Source organism: Temnothorax nylanderi, unplaced genomic scaffold (genome assembly GCF_030848795.1).
Source record: "Temnothorax nylanderi isolate EJ_2023f unplaced genomic scaffold, tnyl_v1.0 TNYL_tig0088_pilon, whole genome shotgun sequence".
NCBI classification, from domain to species: Eukaryota; Metazoa; Arthropoda; class Insecta; order Hymenoptera; family Formicidae; genus Temnothorax; species Temnothorax nylanderi.
The window spans coordinates 86,076-101,464 of NW_027249150.1; the positions used below are offsets into that span (position 1 = coordinate 86,076).

The window sequence follows — 15,389 nt, forward strand, 5'->3', positions numbered from 1 at the left end:
TAATCAACCAAATGTTAATGAATTATATACGAAATAGGGGTAGAAAAGACCGAAAAGGAAATTGTTTTTTTTAGTTTTCGATGCCAATGTTTTCCTTATGTTCTAAAACGTCGAAATATCGCATTAAAAAAAAATGTCGGTATGTGTAAAAAACAGCTTAAAAATATAAAATATCACAAAAATAATTTGTTATTAATTAATACGTATTTTTCCTAATATATCTTGTTTATCTCCGTTAATACTGAGAATATGACATTTATAATGTGATAATCATAAAATTCGGAAAATTTCAAGCAGATTTTTAAAAAAATCGTTTGGATACGTGCTTTTGTTGCAGAGAAAAGTAATTGTTAATTAAGCGAGCTTAGCGGACGCAGCGGCGGCTCGCGCGCCTGCACGCCACGCAGTCGAGCCGCCGCTGCGTCCGCTCCGGCGCTCTCGCTCTAAAACCGCTGTATTCGACATTTTTTTTCGCCGAACCTGGCAGTCGAATTGCAGCGAAAAAAATTCCACCGTTAAAGCACTCACTCCAGTACCTTCACACCAAATTTCAAGTAAAAATATGAAATAGTTTAGCTGTAATCATTAATTATGTAAAAGTCAATTATCTCGGCTTCTATTGGTCATATCGGGACGTTTTTTTTTTAAATTCATGATTTTTTAAGCGCAAACCAATGGTGCTATTTGCATTACTCTACGCCAATAAACAACGCCGATATTTAATACGCGAAATTTAAATTGTTTTAAATAATAGTTCAAATTTTAGAGAAAAAAAATTTTTTAATTTTAAATTCATAAAGTAGACATCGTTACCTTTCATTTCCGATAAAGTGCATCAAAATAAGTTCACCTCGTTCAGACGTGAGAGCCAAGCGCCCGATTTGCATAAATAATTTGTTAATAGGCAGCCATATAGAAATTGGAGGCGAGCCTTGTGCACACTTGTTCAGCATACTGAAAGGTATCATTGAGTGAATGTCCGCTTAAATATGATAATTTTTAACCCAGTTTTCGGGAACCTGTAAAAATGGCCCTTTTCTCGCGTATCTTTTGCAATTTTGCAATTAAAAAAATTTTTTAAGGCTTATTCTTATAGGAAATTTTCTTCCGAACAATTTTCCTCTCTTCAAGTTTTGTCGTTTGACCAACACAGAAGGAGTTATTTAAAGAAAACTATACAGAAACGCGTTTTTTTATATATTTTGCAATAAAAAAAGGCGAAGCGGGCCGAGTTGATTCTAGAGACTTTACACACTTGTTACGGGAAATCATAAGAATCGATTAAAAAAGTTCCAGCTTTGCGCCGTGAACTTCAATATTCTCATTTTTTAATAGCCCTGACTCCCGGACTACGGGTATATTTCCAGAGTACACTGAATTGTAGTATTAACATTTAGACAGTTGTGACAGCGAAGTAGCGATAAGATAATGCAACGCTGGCGATTCGGTCTTTCAGATCTGGAAGTGTGTATATGTGAAAACGTAATGAACTATAATGAAAACGTAATGAACTCGGCAGTATACGTATATATATAGGTACGTTTATAATCACGCCATGGATAACTGCAGAATAATAATTACGACGGCTAACCGCTAATCACTCTCTCGTAAAACGTAAGAAGACTTGTTGTAAACTGTTACGTCCGTTATGCGAGTCTAGAGTTATATTGTCACTCTAGATGAAGCGGAAGAGTCGCTTAATACAAACAACTTGTTAGATACAACAACCTGCTTATTAGACTCTAACGTCAGATGATTTGAAGGGCGAAAATTGTAGGACAAGCTTGCATTAATTTTAACTTCTATTTCTTCGTATTCAGTGTTTATTTTCTCGGCTTCTCAGCTACTTGATGATTCTCTTATTTTCTATCAAGTATTATTAAGTATTGACAGTTAATTGTCATTAATTCTCTCGCAGGCACGTGATCTCGACATGGTCGTCGGGCACGGGCGGCGCCGTGTCTTACGCCGGGCTCACCACGATACTATCCACCGAGCACACGTTGTTAGTTATGCTAGCCGTGCCGATCCTGCAAGCGATCACGTTCTGGTGTATCCTAAAACACCCGGCGCACACCAAAATCCCGATCACCAAGAACGGCATCGACAGCCAAGAGCAGATTATCAAGAACCCCAAGAAGAGCTTCAGAGACAAGATCAATTTAGTGCCCGGCCTGCTGAAGTACATGATACCACTCGGGCTGGTTTACCTGTTCGAATACTTTATCAACCAGGGCTTGGTAACGATATCCCGCTATAATCTTCATATCTCTTTATTACACATGTATCTCTAATCTGCTTATATATTCATTACAATCGTCCGCAAGCGGAGACTTTCGCTTCCGAAAATTTCTCGACGTAACACGCCCGCGATTAGAGGCGAAGATAACGCGGCTGTTTCTTTTATTAATTTAACGATCGTAGGTAGATCAAACGTAACTGCTCCTAGCGCGTTTGCGGGATTGTGAAGCGATTAATGTTCCAGCTAATCTTCTAGCTTTACTAGAAGCATTTGAGTCTACGAAATTTCGAGGGAAAGTGTGGCGAACGATTAGGATGCAGGCGACACGGAGGTGAATTTTTATCGTTTTATTAACTACTACTTTTAACTCTACTTTATAATCATATTTATTGGATTTTTTAAACATTTTTTTAAGCCACGACCGTATCGCTCGCGGAAACTTTCTAGACTCATTTTAAGTGTCTTCTAACAATAAGTAGTTTTGATTGCAATGTATTACAAATGTCCGAGCTTTATTCGGTACAAACGTTTAAAAGATATATTAGGAACAGGGCATATTGCAGTACATGTCGCATATTAAGTTTACATGATACATTATACGGCGACGTAGCACGTGACATACGAATATCATCTGCGTTTTCGCTGCGGAATGAAAGAAATCTTTCTCGAAGTACTGTATCTAGATTCTGCGTTGTACTGTAAGCCTATTTATTTTACGGTGCTGTGCCTAAATTTTGCGAATTGTACTATTTCTTCTATAGCGCATCTAAATTTTGACTTGTACTGTAGTCTTGTTTAACTCTTTTTGATACCGTAGATATATGTACTCTGAGGTTGCTATTAGTTGTCGATCTTCACATCGTTATTTTCTTGCTACGAGCAAACGGGATGCGCAAGTATTCTCGTGGGTCCGCAAGAATGTTGAAAAAATGTCTCATATTTTCTCAGATTTTTTTCTAAGAATTTAGACTTGTAAAAAATTCAAAAAAAATATATGTATATAATTTCTCAGATACTTCAGGAATAATTGGATGAGAATTTTCGAAATATTTCAGTATCCGTATGTATTATGTATGAAAATTTCTGAAAAATTGCGCAGATTTTCTCTCATTTATTCAGATTTCTATAAAAATATGTTAGCGGGAAAAATCTGAAATATTTTATTATTATTATTTCTTCTGAAAAATGTTCCAATTCGTATAAAAAATCTAAAAAATTCTGAGACATTTTTCCACTAGGATGATCGCACGAAGATTCGAGGATTATCTCAGTATTAGTAGTACAGTAACGAATTGACCTCACTGATGAATTAGAAATCGTAATAACGCACTTGGATTACGCCGTCTCCTTACCTACTCACTTGCGATTAGATATAAAAATTACTAGTTCGAACTACCACGTTTCTACTTTAATATATCGATATTATTCTTAAGTCTTTTGATTGAGAAATTGTGATTGTGAGTATTATAGACATTTACGTCAATTTTAATAAAATGATCATCGAAACCGTCGAGATGATAAACATTTTTTGTCTTGCCGAAGTGTGTGATTGTTTCAACGATACAATTCGAGAAAGCAGCAACTCAACATCTTTTTTACAAAGATCCAATCTTTGTACAATATTTAATAGCGACAAATATTATAACTTGTTCAATTATATACAAATGAAATTAATTATATGTGTGTTGCAAGCATATAAAGTAATAATTAAATTATATATAAAGTAATAATTAAAAGATTTTGAACAGTTGGAAAAATAAGAATCTTTACTGCGGAATTTTAAGTTGCTGCCTTTTTCAACTGTGCTATTGCCATGTTTACAGTCCGCCGCGCCGGTTGCTTTTCAGTTCGAGCAATATTTCTTCTTTATGAAAATACTTACGCCAGTTTCTTAAACCTAGAACTACACACATACAAATCTGCAAGACCCGACAAGAATTTCAAGTCATTAACATTCTTGAAAATTTCTCCTTGTTCAAACACCTATTTTTTATTTTAATTTAGCAAGTCGATTAAATTTTGACTTTACAATCGTATTTTTTAATTCTACAATGTTTGACATTTCCTGGAAAAAGATTTGTCGAAAAATATGTTCTTTTACCGGAGTTACATATAAAAATATCCAACTGGGTTTGCGAGATCCGGTATGTAGTTCGCGCGTATAAAAAAATATGCATGTAGTTCTAAGATTAATAATGCATGACTCGCATGTGATGATATTTTTTATATTTAGCAGGACGTAAATAGTGAGTATAGTATATGCTAGAAATATTATTTTTACTACGTTATATACGATAATGTTATTTTTCTTCAGGATAACTTATAAACGAGAACAATTGCGATATGTCTCTATTGTCTCGATGTATAAAACAAGTATTTTGTGCTTACAGCAAATAAATATCTAATAAAAATAAATATCTGGTAAAATAATGAAAGTCTACTACGCGATAAATTGTATCCATTTATATTTGTTTTGGAATGGCTTTAACGGGAGAGGTGATTCCTCCTTTCTAATTGTAAGATACGATGTATGGAAGATTCACGGAGCAATTAGGAACTGTATTCTTATAAGCCGCGCGTGTTATATTTATACGTCTATCTAATTAGGCGTCTAAGCGAGTTGTCGATTAAACATTGCTTATACTCGCGATTTACGTGTTATACAGGATGCTTTTGATTAATCGCACTTTTTGCTCATTACAAGTGCGCAAGGTTGCGAGAAAACATTGTGTTTGATGCTTTGTCGTGAAAAATAATTTCTCGCAGATCGCGAAAAAACCTTAGCACACTATCTACGGTTTTTTTTTATTAATAATGCTTTAGCAGTATCCTTAAATTTTTAGGCTTCAAAACGAATTTGATGGTTGTTGCTCACGAGGACGGCTTACATTACACCGTCGCCATTACGTCAATCTTTATGTAAATCGCTTCTAACGTTTACGTAAGACGTTTGATTAGTATTTACGATTTAGACTAAATTAACGAGTCCATCTTCTCTCATACTAATTCATAAAATGATTGTTCTGGCAAATGAAATGTTCAAGAAATGTCGCAAGAATATCCTAATTTTCATTTAAATCAAAAGTTTTAGATTTTTGGAAGCGATTATTAACAAAAGCCTAACTAAGAAGGTAATCAATCTACTGAAAACGGAGAGCGTCCGTTTTTCGTACCGTGATTTTTAAAATTTCTTCATTACTGAATTACGCGCATCTTTCCAAAATAAGTTTGCCGGATTCCTCGTACTCCTGACGCGACAGCCACATTTGTTGGAACGAGCCCAAGGAGCTGAGAATCGAGCCGCCGATCCAGGCACCATAACGTCGCTCGCTCGAGCTGTTCGCGCTGATTATTTTCAGTCTCATGCTCTGCGAAGAAAAATTGCGTCGTCATAAATCGAGAGGCCCGAAACTCGGTAATGAGTAAATTAGTGTGAGTACAGAACGTGCTTACCGGAGGGGTCTTACTGCCCAAGTCCCGATTCAGTCTCTCGCTAAATCCTTGAAGACAAGAATTGCCGCCAGTCACCACCACGCTGCCATACAGACTCTGCAACAGAGATTTCCTTATTTTATAAATATTATAATTATATAATAATGATATATTAGTATTATATTAATAGTATAAATAGGATATTAATATAACATATGCATAGTTATGTACAGAGTTTGAAGTCCGATGGTTTGAAGAAATTTATGAAGGCAAAAGATAGACATTTTATTATTTATCATTATGTTTGTACTGTAATTGTTCAATTTAATAAGATATATCTATATTTCATATGCTTTTTATTTTAATTATGAAATAAATCCATTTTTCTTAGAGACAGAATTTATGGCACGACTATGTGATCAAAGATTCCGTCAAATCGATTCAAAACGCCTCAAGAAGGTTATATTTAATCGTCAAAATGAACTTTATGCATAAATTTTATGTGAATTTGTTTCCGGAAATACGTACTGGTCTGATGTCCATGTCGCACATTCCGACACTCGTGGTGACAAGAGGGCCGACTCCCAAAATACTCGCGCCCACACCCTTAACGTTGCTGGGATCGAAGAGAGCTTCGGGTATCATGAGCCTCACGGATCCGTAATCATCGTTGTAGCCGGTCGGAAATTCGTAATGCTTCATAGGCAGAGCGTTCGCCACGTCTTCGTCGTAGGGACTGTCCGACACTTGCAGACAGTTCATCTGGAAGTCCTGCAGCAGCTCTCGGACCATATAGCTCAGCCAGGACGACGTTGGTTGCGGTCCTGGTCGTTTTGTCCAGCGGGGTGGATCTCTCTCTCGTACTACGTCTAAAAGAAACATGAATTGGTGAGCAGAAATCTTCAAAATTATGTTAGAATTCCTCGCAGTCCGTTGGAATCCAAATTATACTTTTTAAATCCTTTTACTTCAATTTTTTTACTTTTTTACATTTTTTCAAGTTTTTACTTAAAAAAAATCTATTAAAAGTGAGAGACAACTATATAATAATTTATTCTGCGTAATATAATTCTACGTAAATTTCTTTTATATATATTTAGAAAAACTTTACGCATTTTCTCTTCAATTTGAATTAACTACATTCTTTGAATCCCTTCATCATCAACGGACTATCGTTTACCTTTGCTGGCGACAAGACAAGCCGGCAGCAGTTCGATGTCTTTCTCCTCGAAGAACTGTCTACATTGCATGGTGATGAAATCACCGCCTAAGGGACTCTTGACGATTCCCTGGGTGATGACGTAACCGTCGTGGACTGGCACCGCGCTGGTGTGCGTGGCACCGCTATCCACGACCATCGCCGTGGACCTGCCGTTCGCGTAAGCGGCCAGCACGGCGTTCTTGCAGATATACATGGCCGGCACGTTGAACTTCTCGAACATCAGCTCCAACAGCTTCTCGCGCTTCAGTCTGGTGTTCCACGGGCACTCGGTCATCAGGATCGGATGGTGCTCGGCTAAGGCGTGCAGTCGTTGCTTGTACGTGTACTCGGTCAGTCGCTCGAACATGTCCCAGTCGTCGATCATGCCGTCCTTCATCAGGCTCACTATCTCCATATCTAAATCGAAATCGGACGTTTCAATATTGCGAAAGGTCTAAGAGTAAGCTGTAGTAACATTTAAAGATGCTGACATTGCTGACAATGACATTGTAATTGTACTGATTAATCTAACTGTAAACTGAATGAATCATACACTTTGATAAGAAATATTTATAGCTGATTAAAGTTTTACGTAAAAAAATATTTTATTTAGAACATTTTGTCGCGCAATCAGAAGGTAATTCTACGTGAAAAAAATATAGAATTTTTTGTTTTGTACAAACTTTGCTTTCGAATAAGTCAATTTTGAAATGGAATGCCTGCAATTGATTACGTTTTTATTAATATCACGGAAAAAGATATTTCTTATTTATTATTCTATTTCTATCCTTATTTCTGAGATTATTATGTATGTTCTGCAAGATTTCTACATTCTAGTTAAAAGTTACTATATTCCGCGAGCAATATTATTTGCTATTTAAATAACATGCTTGTCGGCATATCGATTGAAATATCGGTCTCTCTAATAATTAGTGGCAGAATATTTATTATCACGTGCGTGAATTACCATTACATGAAATACAAACCTGAGATAATCTAAAATATGTTTTCACACTTTTGACGTGTTTCTCGTATTATTATAGTTACATTTTATATATTATTATATTTAATCATCTGATTTTTCGCAACTCTGCTAATGGAAATAAAATATGATGGCGTATACCCTTCTTTCGCACTTGGATAGCCGTGACGTCGATGTTGTAGTGTTTTCTGGTGATATTGTTACAGTCGATCCCGCCGGGGTCGGCGGGTTCCTCCCACACCCCGAGGGTCGTCGGGATCTCGGCTTTCGGCGTGTCCTCGCCGCCATATCCCACGCGTAGGCTCTGGTGTCCGACGTCGAAGATGATAGCACCTACCTCGTCTGGCGTTAACAATCACGGACAGCCACGCGGAATTAGTGCGGCGTGTAAACGCAATCCTTTTTCTAGTCGGAATAATTATGGAGCGCGGCCCCGTACTTACCACCGCCGTAGACACCACCGCTCATAGTATCTGAAGGGAGAGGAAGCCTGGCGCATGCCCGGATGGACTGTTTCACCCTTACGATGTGTATATATGTATACACACATACACACACACTCGCACATGCAAATGTACATGCACACATTGCCGAATCTGTATGAATTGAGAGGGTTGCATGGCTATATATTCTCTTAAGACTAATCGATCGTTGGTTACAGCGACAAACATAATAATTTTTTTATAGAATGTAACATAACATAATTCAGTTTAGTTTAATATTTTAAGCAATTGATGAATATTTAATTTATCTATAAATTAAATCGCCATGAAATCTTTAGAAAAAAGAATATTGCGAAAATAGATAGTATAGTAACTGCTTTCAATCATTTTCACTGTCGACGAATCAATTTATCAAGTGGTTCGAGTGATTAAATAAAAAATCAATTATCATAGGTGATATATGTATATTATACAATTTCGTAACAAATTTTGTTTTAATGAATGATTTTTGTTTATTCGCGTTTGTCTACATCAGACTTAATGCGTTGCTTGTGGAATTCATTCCTGTTTATATACACACACACACAGACTCGAAAATAAATACGATTTCCTTTATCTTCTCAATTTCAAATTGGTATCAAACTGTTCGTAATGAATAAAATTAATCCTGTTAACATTTAAGCTATTAAAATATCTAATTTGCGTGATGATGGTACGAAATAAGCACAACATATAGCAAAAGCTCCAATCAGCATCGCGAAGAGAGAACGATAAAATTAATATTTTTTGTGAAAAAAAAAAAAGTTCTTTCAACACTGTCTGATAAAAGTTGTATTGCACCTCTTGCGTCAATCAACTTGTGCATTTCTGCAAAACAGATTTGCCATTAGGTTTTAGCGGACAGGAGATGGACGGACGGGTAAAGAAACACACAGGCACGTTTCCAATATGGAATTAGTGTTGTATATTTTACAAAGTAAATAGAATATAAACAATCTAAAGTCGTCTAAAACACAATAGTACGAATTTCGTGGTAAATCATTTCGTGTGTCGTAAAGATAGACGATATATCAACAGGGCGACTCCTTTTTCGCTTTCCTCCACCTCGCGCGAATGACTCGAGGGCTGAAATAACAGGGTGGGGCACATGGGGGGTGGGAGACGGGGGGCACGGGGGGATTTAAACTGGCCGACCGAAAAATCATCGTCACCCGACCGAAGTGTGAACGGTAACCCAACCAGCCAACGGGTGACGTTTCGGCAAAATTGATTCGATGGCAACACGTGGTATCAAGGTTGCGATGACATTCGCGAAACAGTACTCTTCTCGTGTACCTCAATAATTTCTCAGGTCATCATCATCATCGCCATCATCTTCGGGGTCCGTCGATCGTTAATCGACGCAGACTGGCATCGCCTTTATGGTTTCTTCTATCTCCTCCTACTCTCTTCTTCTTTCATCTTTTGGGAAGGGGGGCTGGGTCTCGGATGGCGGGTGATGTACGCGGCAGTTTGTGATGAGCGAGGTGTACAACGGGTACAGTAGTAATAGACAGCTTACAGACATTACGTTCGGCCGTTACGTTTACGCTACGTGGTAATTTGTCTACTAAAACTAGGTTTACGCTCGGCATCCCCTCGCATTCGACGTCCCTTTCGCGGCACTCTGTGTGTTCGACGGTGTTCTTTCTTCACTGGCGTCGTTAAATTTTCTCGCACGAACCGCAGAGACTTATATATGAGCTTGCCTTGCGACAGACGTCGAGTGTAAACCTAAATCTACGATGCTTCTTTCAGTCTCTCGAGGATAAGTTAAAACGACACTGACGGCAACGACGAATGGTCGCGTTATACTTTCTCTTTACTTAGACGGTAACGTTCTTCGTGGAGAAGCGGAAGATGGTAGCGTTTCGATTATAGCGCGATGAATGCTCGATCGATGAGAATGACTGGAAGACAAGGGGAAAATGTTCGGAGGTTCGCATATTGCTCGCTTCGATATGCATGTGCAGGTGTCTCGCGCCAAGAGAGGGAGAGAGAGACACGTGCAATTGTCGGAGAACGATTCGCGGGGTGGTCTCGATCGATCGTAAGTTTCTTCGCGGTCGCGTTGGTCGCTTCGTAATAGAGTAAGATGGCAGTTACCGTTAGACTTTTACAGTTTAATTGCAGTCGTCGCGCGTTCGCGTCGTATTTTCATCGTAACAATTAGAAGACTGTATGCGGGGGGGGGGAAGGGAGAGGGGAGGGCGTACGTGCGGTTCACGTGCTTTCGGAGGCAGATATACCCGCGTACAGAGATCGTCGCGTGGAGGGAAGAAATCCGAGGTGGATGCGGATCGCGCGTATAGCACCGCCAATTTAACTAACTAGGATTATTACACGGAGCGTGTGGAATAAAACGTGGCAGTTTATACGGATCGTCGTCGTCGAAACGCTCGTCCGCGTTCCACTTGCTTTTTTTTCCGCCACGAATATAGAACAGACAACAACGTAGGGCTCGACCCGCTCCGCTCGAGCGCTCGCACGAGCACGCCCGAGCGACGCGATGCGTAAAACTTGGCGGTTCCATCCGGAGAGGAACCAATAAACGGCAGCTTATTCTCTGATTCATAGATTCTCTGTCTCTCGTTAAACTTAACTTTGTTTATACGATCAATCGCGGCGCGTTCGCGATCGTTCGCCTAAATCGTTTTTAGCCCTAATATAGTTAAGCCGAGAAATAATCTTGACGTGTCGGACCGATCTCGCCGGGAAACGGCCGGTGGCAGTTTACGGAGCACGGTGGTCGAGCTGACGGACGCGTTCTCGTCGACGTAGGCCGGGGCGTAGGACGAAGGAGCACGTGGAATTATAATATCACTTGACTGGCTGGCGATCGGACGCGAGGCGCCAATTCGCATTAACGAAACGACGGACCGCGGCTTACATAAATTCTCGCGCGACTTTTTTTCCCTTACTTTTATACTCTCCTCTTTATTCTCTCGCTATTTACTTTTTTTTTTTAACTCTCCTCTCTTCTCTTTTACCTTACGGCGAGGGGTCCCCGCGTACGCGTCGGAGGCTTTTACACGCTATTTACACCGCGATTACGAAGTCACGGACATTTCGTTGACTGTTGTGACCGCGATCGAAGTCGCACTCGGCCTCGCTTAGCTCAAACGCGTCGGAGAACCCCGAGGGTGGGTCCAGCTTGGGGACGAACAGGTTTCCTGATCCGTCACGCTCCTGGTCCCGATTGGCACAGGGATTGCCCGACTGGTGCTTGGGATGGCCAGGCCCGGAGATTGGCCCGAAGTTGGCACGGGCCTCCTCGCTGGTATGACGCGCCAGCTGTAACATCCTGGAATACAAACGGATCTTCCTTTATCTCATTACCTTGCAAGCTGTAGAACATATTTAGTTTAGAATTTAGGAAATGTCAAACAAATGATAATACAATTAATTTAGAGAAAAGGCCGTTTTATGGTCAAAATTGGATCTTGGTTGCCTAATAATATTATTTGCGTGAATTTATGTAATTGATCGCCCCATCAAACCACGCGCAACGGCGCGTAGTTACTTTCGGGCGTTACTTGAAACGTAGTCTCAACCAAAAGTAGAACAGTACTATCACATAATTAAATTAATTATCAATATTATTTGGAGGGGTAAAAATCAAAGTGGTGTAAGTTAAATTTTTTTTAATATTTTCTCGTGTGCATAGATGCAATTTATATATTGTACAGATTGCATCTATGCACACAAGAAAATATTTTTAAAAATTTGACTTACACCACTCTGGTTTTTACCCCTCCATTTATAGGCAACCAAGATCTAGTCCTGATCTAGTAAAACGGCCTTTTTTCTAAATTGATTAGGAAATGTGTTCAGATAATATATATTTAACTATCGGCTTTTAAGTAATTTGGTTAATCAATAATTAGTTTAATAAGTATTATGTATTTTAAATTTAGATCTAACGTCGAATTTTGGTAGTCAATAATGTGTTAAATATAAAAAACGAACGATTAGCTCAGAGATCCGGAAGTATCGTGGGAGAAATTAAAGAAATTAAATAATCAACCAGCGATAGGCTTACTTGGGTCTTCCCCTTCCAGGAAACGATTTTCTCTCAAAAATCGGTGAGGGTTCTGTAGACGTGCTAGATTCTGGTCCATGGTACAGGAAGTCTGCAAGCAAACATTTCCCCTTTGTCTCTTATTCCTAATTCGCTGAATGTAAATGATTAATCGCAAGTGCTCTCGCGATCTCACGCGGCAGGCACTTCGTCGTGGATCTACATTGCGCGATGCATAACAGGCGGTTCGTGCAGACAAGACTGCAACCAAGGAAAGAGTGTGTCGCATACACGTATATACGTGCATCGAACAAAATTATGTCTGTGGAAAAACAAACAAACCGACGGTAGGACGAAATTGCTCGCAGCTAGAAGCAGTGGAAAACGCGAGCCTCGCGGAAACGGAAATCGAAGCGTGGCGTAGGATTTTCGGGTACGAAAGCAAAAATTGTAGGACTGAATCTCCAGCGAGACCGCGTCGAAAAAAAAGGATGAAAAAAAAACCGGAGCCTTCGTTTCTAGTCCAAGAAGCTGCCTTCTATCCTACTGCTACACTCCTGAGGAAGAGAGACTAGAGAGAGAGACAGAGACAGAGAGAGAGAGAGAGAGAGAGAGAGAGAGGCACAGAAAAAGAGAAAAAGAAAGAGAGAGAGAGAGAGAGAGAGAGAGAGGGAGAGAGAGAGAGAGGGAGAGAGAGAGAGAGGGAGAGAGAGAGAGAGAGAGAGAGAGAGAGAGAGAGAGAGAGAGAGAGAGAGAGAGAGAGAGAGAGAGAGAGAGAGAGAGAGAGAGAGAGAGAGAGAGAGAGAGAGAGAGAGAGAGAGAGAGAGAGAGAGAGAGAGAGAGAGAGAGAGAGAGAGAGAGAGAGAGAGAGAGAGAGAGAGAGAGAGAGAGAGAGAGAGAGAGAGAGAGAGAGAGAGAGAGAGAGAGAGAGAGAGAGAGGAGAGAGAGAGAGAGAGAGAGAGAGAGAGAGAGAGAGAGAGAGAGAGAGAGAGGTGAAAATATTGCATACTGTGGACGCGCGAGTCGGCCGCAGATGCCGAGTGGTGCGAATCGACGAGGTGATTGGAAGACTCGGTTCGGCTGCTGGTCCCGACTTCCGTGTCGCTATCCGAGCCCAGGGTGTCGTACTCCTCCGACTCGGACTTGCCCTGACTGACCTTGTGCGCTTTGTGCAACGGCGCAGAGGACGAACGGCCTCCGCGCACCTTAGTGTACCGGTTGCAATCCGACTGCAATCAGACGGAATTGGTTTTTTCCATGAGATGGCACACCGCGTATCGCGCCGTATCGCGCCGCATCCCCCCGATCCCGATCGGCGGTCTCTCTCGACCGGATCGCACGAGGAGCGACCTCAAGATTAAAGCAGAATCGTCGAGGATCTCGTGACTACGCGAGCTTCCGCCTAACCGGATCGATAATTAATTTATCTCGTCGGGATTGTTACACGTATTCAAGAAGCGAGTCGACGTGTCGCGGGAATCTCGAGAGCGAAAGATGTTCGCTTAGTCAAGCGGACAACCCTCGGACAGTTGAGAATGAAAAAGAATCGAATATGTTCTCTTGTAAAAATAAATGTCCGTTTATTAAATTCAAATATCTATCATATTTGTGTACATTTAATTTTATAAAAATAAGTTTCTCTTGTTATTCATTGTAATCAACTTTTTACAGAAAATATTATACTAAAATATTATTCGTTATTAAATTGAAAAACGCCATATCGAGATATTAAAGATACATTGATTTTATTAATAATAAAAGATAAACAAAGTAATATTTTTTTCTATTACTTTATATTTTTTAATCATTTCGAAGTAATAGTCAAGAGAGATATATTTTTTTTTCTCTACTAGTAGTGAAGGGAAAGAGCAACAAATTTTGTCACCATCTTCTACAGAAACTCTATTCTACTTTGCCGAACTAGGAATCGCGGGAGCGATGAATAATGAGAGAGTTTTATGCTACAGCTAATAAAGCTAGACGAGACTCGGCGACAGATGCAAATGTGTAAAATGACGAACAGCGCTTCGGTATAGGTCTGCTCCAATCAATACTTTAACTCCTCGATTCTCGCGAGCCGCCACAGGACAGTTGCGAAACGAAGCGAAACGACCAGCACTGGGACCAGCAGTCGCAATGATGTAACTCGCAATATTAGCATCACGATTTCGCCATTGAAAAAAAAAGAAGATTAGAGAAGTCCGCGGTTTTCCGAACTGATAGAACTAATAGAAAAGACCAAGAAGGTTCGCGCGCGAATTAAAATTCGTAATAACGTCTGTCCGTACTGATCGCGCACGTGACAAGAAACTCGAAAAACGCACATCGTGCATGCGAGTGCGAGTGAGTATTCGCACAAAGGATCGCCAAGGGTTCCGATTTGCGTCGCGAGGATAAGGTGATCTCGGTGCACTGATCGGGATGTGCGCATGCAATTATCGCAGGTGTAACGAAGCCGGGAATATGTATGAGAGTGAATGATAAAAGCAGTGACAGATCATCATGCTCGCGCGTTTCTTCCCGCACGTTTAACGTCATTGTCTGGTTGAATATAAACGTCTACTTCTTGCATCGTTCACAGAGAAAAAAATGACGATGTATCGACAGCATTAGTCTAATTGGAAATAATCTCGCTAATTCAATAACAGTATTAGTGAAACAATACTTATTTTATTAAAAGAAATACTTATTTTATTGAAACAAAAGCATGACATATTGAATTAACAAGATTATTTCCAATTAGACTAATGCTGTTGATACGATATTTTTTTCTCCGTGCTGTAGAACCCCGAATCATGATTTCAATCACGTATAAAATTGCGACTTTTGTAATACTTTGTCTCGATTGACAACATTATAAATTACAAAAAAAATCTAGATCCTAAAGATAAAGAAATCGAAAAATTTTAAAGAAATTCAAGGATAACTAGAATTTCTCTAAAGATTATTTCACTTAGAAAAAATAGACGTTATATGTGGATTGCTATCGCGCCTAAATTGCGCAAAATATTCGCTCTATGTCGCAAAAG

At 39.7% G+C, this 15,389-nt stretch overlaps 2 protein-coding genes across 4 annotated transcripts in view; both read right to left on the reverse strand.

The window, feature by feature from the left end:
* Positions 1-2,610: 2,610 nt before the first annotated feature.
* On the reverse strand, positions 2,611-8,351 carry LOC139774800 (actin-like protein 6B). Its single transcript, XM_071710284.1, has 6 exons — positions 8,301-8,351; positions 7,999-8,199; positions 6,855-7,292; positions 6,203-6,543; positions 5,696-5,791; positions 2,611-5,610 (listed from the first exon to the last, which is right to left on the reverse strand). Exons 1-6 carry the CDS (start codon positions 8,323-8,325, stop codon positions 5,446-5,448), a joined length of 1,266 nt encoding a protein of 421 aa, XP_071566385.1. The 5' UTR covers positions 8,326-8,351; the 3' UTR covers positions 2,611-5,445.
* Positions 8,352-9,240: 889 nt separating this feature from the next.
* LOC139774849 (cell adhesion molecule Dscam2) overlaps positions 9,241-15,389 on the reverse strand; it is a 166,484-nt gene continuing 160,335 nt past the window's right edge. For 2 of the 3 annotated variants that reach the window (XM_071710343.1, XM_071710344.1), the window contains exons 24-26: positions 13,370-13,589; positions 12,382-12,472; positions 9,241-11,643 (exon numbers count right to left, since the gene is read on the reverse strand). In XM_071710343.1, the coding sequence (XP_071566444.1) occupies positions 11,379-11,643; positions 12,382-12,472; positions 13,370-13,589 (576 nt within the window). In that variant the 3' untranslated portion in view covers positions 9,241-11,378. The remainder of the gene's footprint in view (positions 11,644-12,381; positions 12,473-13,369; positions 13,590-15,389) is intronic. The other variant, XM_071710345.1, reaches the window with a different exon arrangement.

Coding starts and splice junctions, on each gene's coding strand:
- LOC139774800 (XM_071710284.1), bottom strand. CDS start 8,325: ATGAGCGGTGGTGTCTACGGCGGTG. Junction 7,293..7,998: donor TATCCAAGTGCGAAAGAAGG/GTATACGCCATC, acceptor ATTTCGATTTAG/ATATGGAGATAGTGAGCCTG. Junction 5,792..6,202: donor GCGACATGGACATCAGACCA/GTACGTATTTCC, acceptor TCTCTGTTGCAG/AGTCTGTATGGCAGCGTGGT.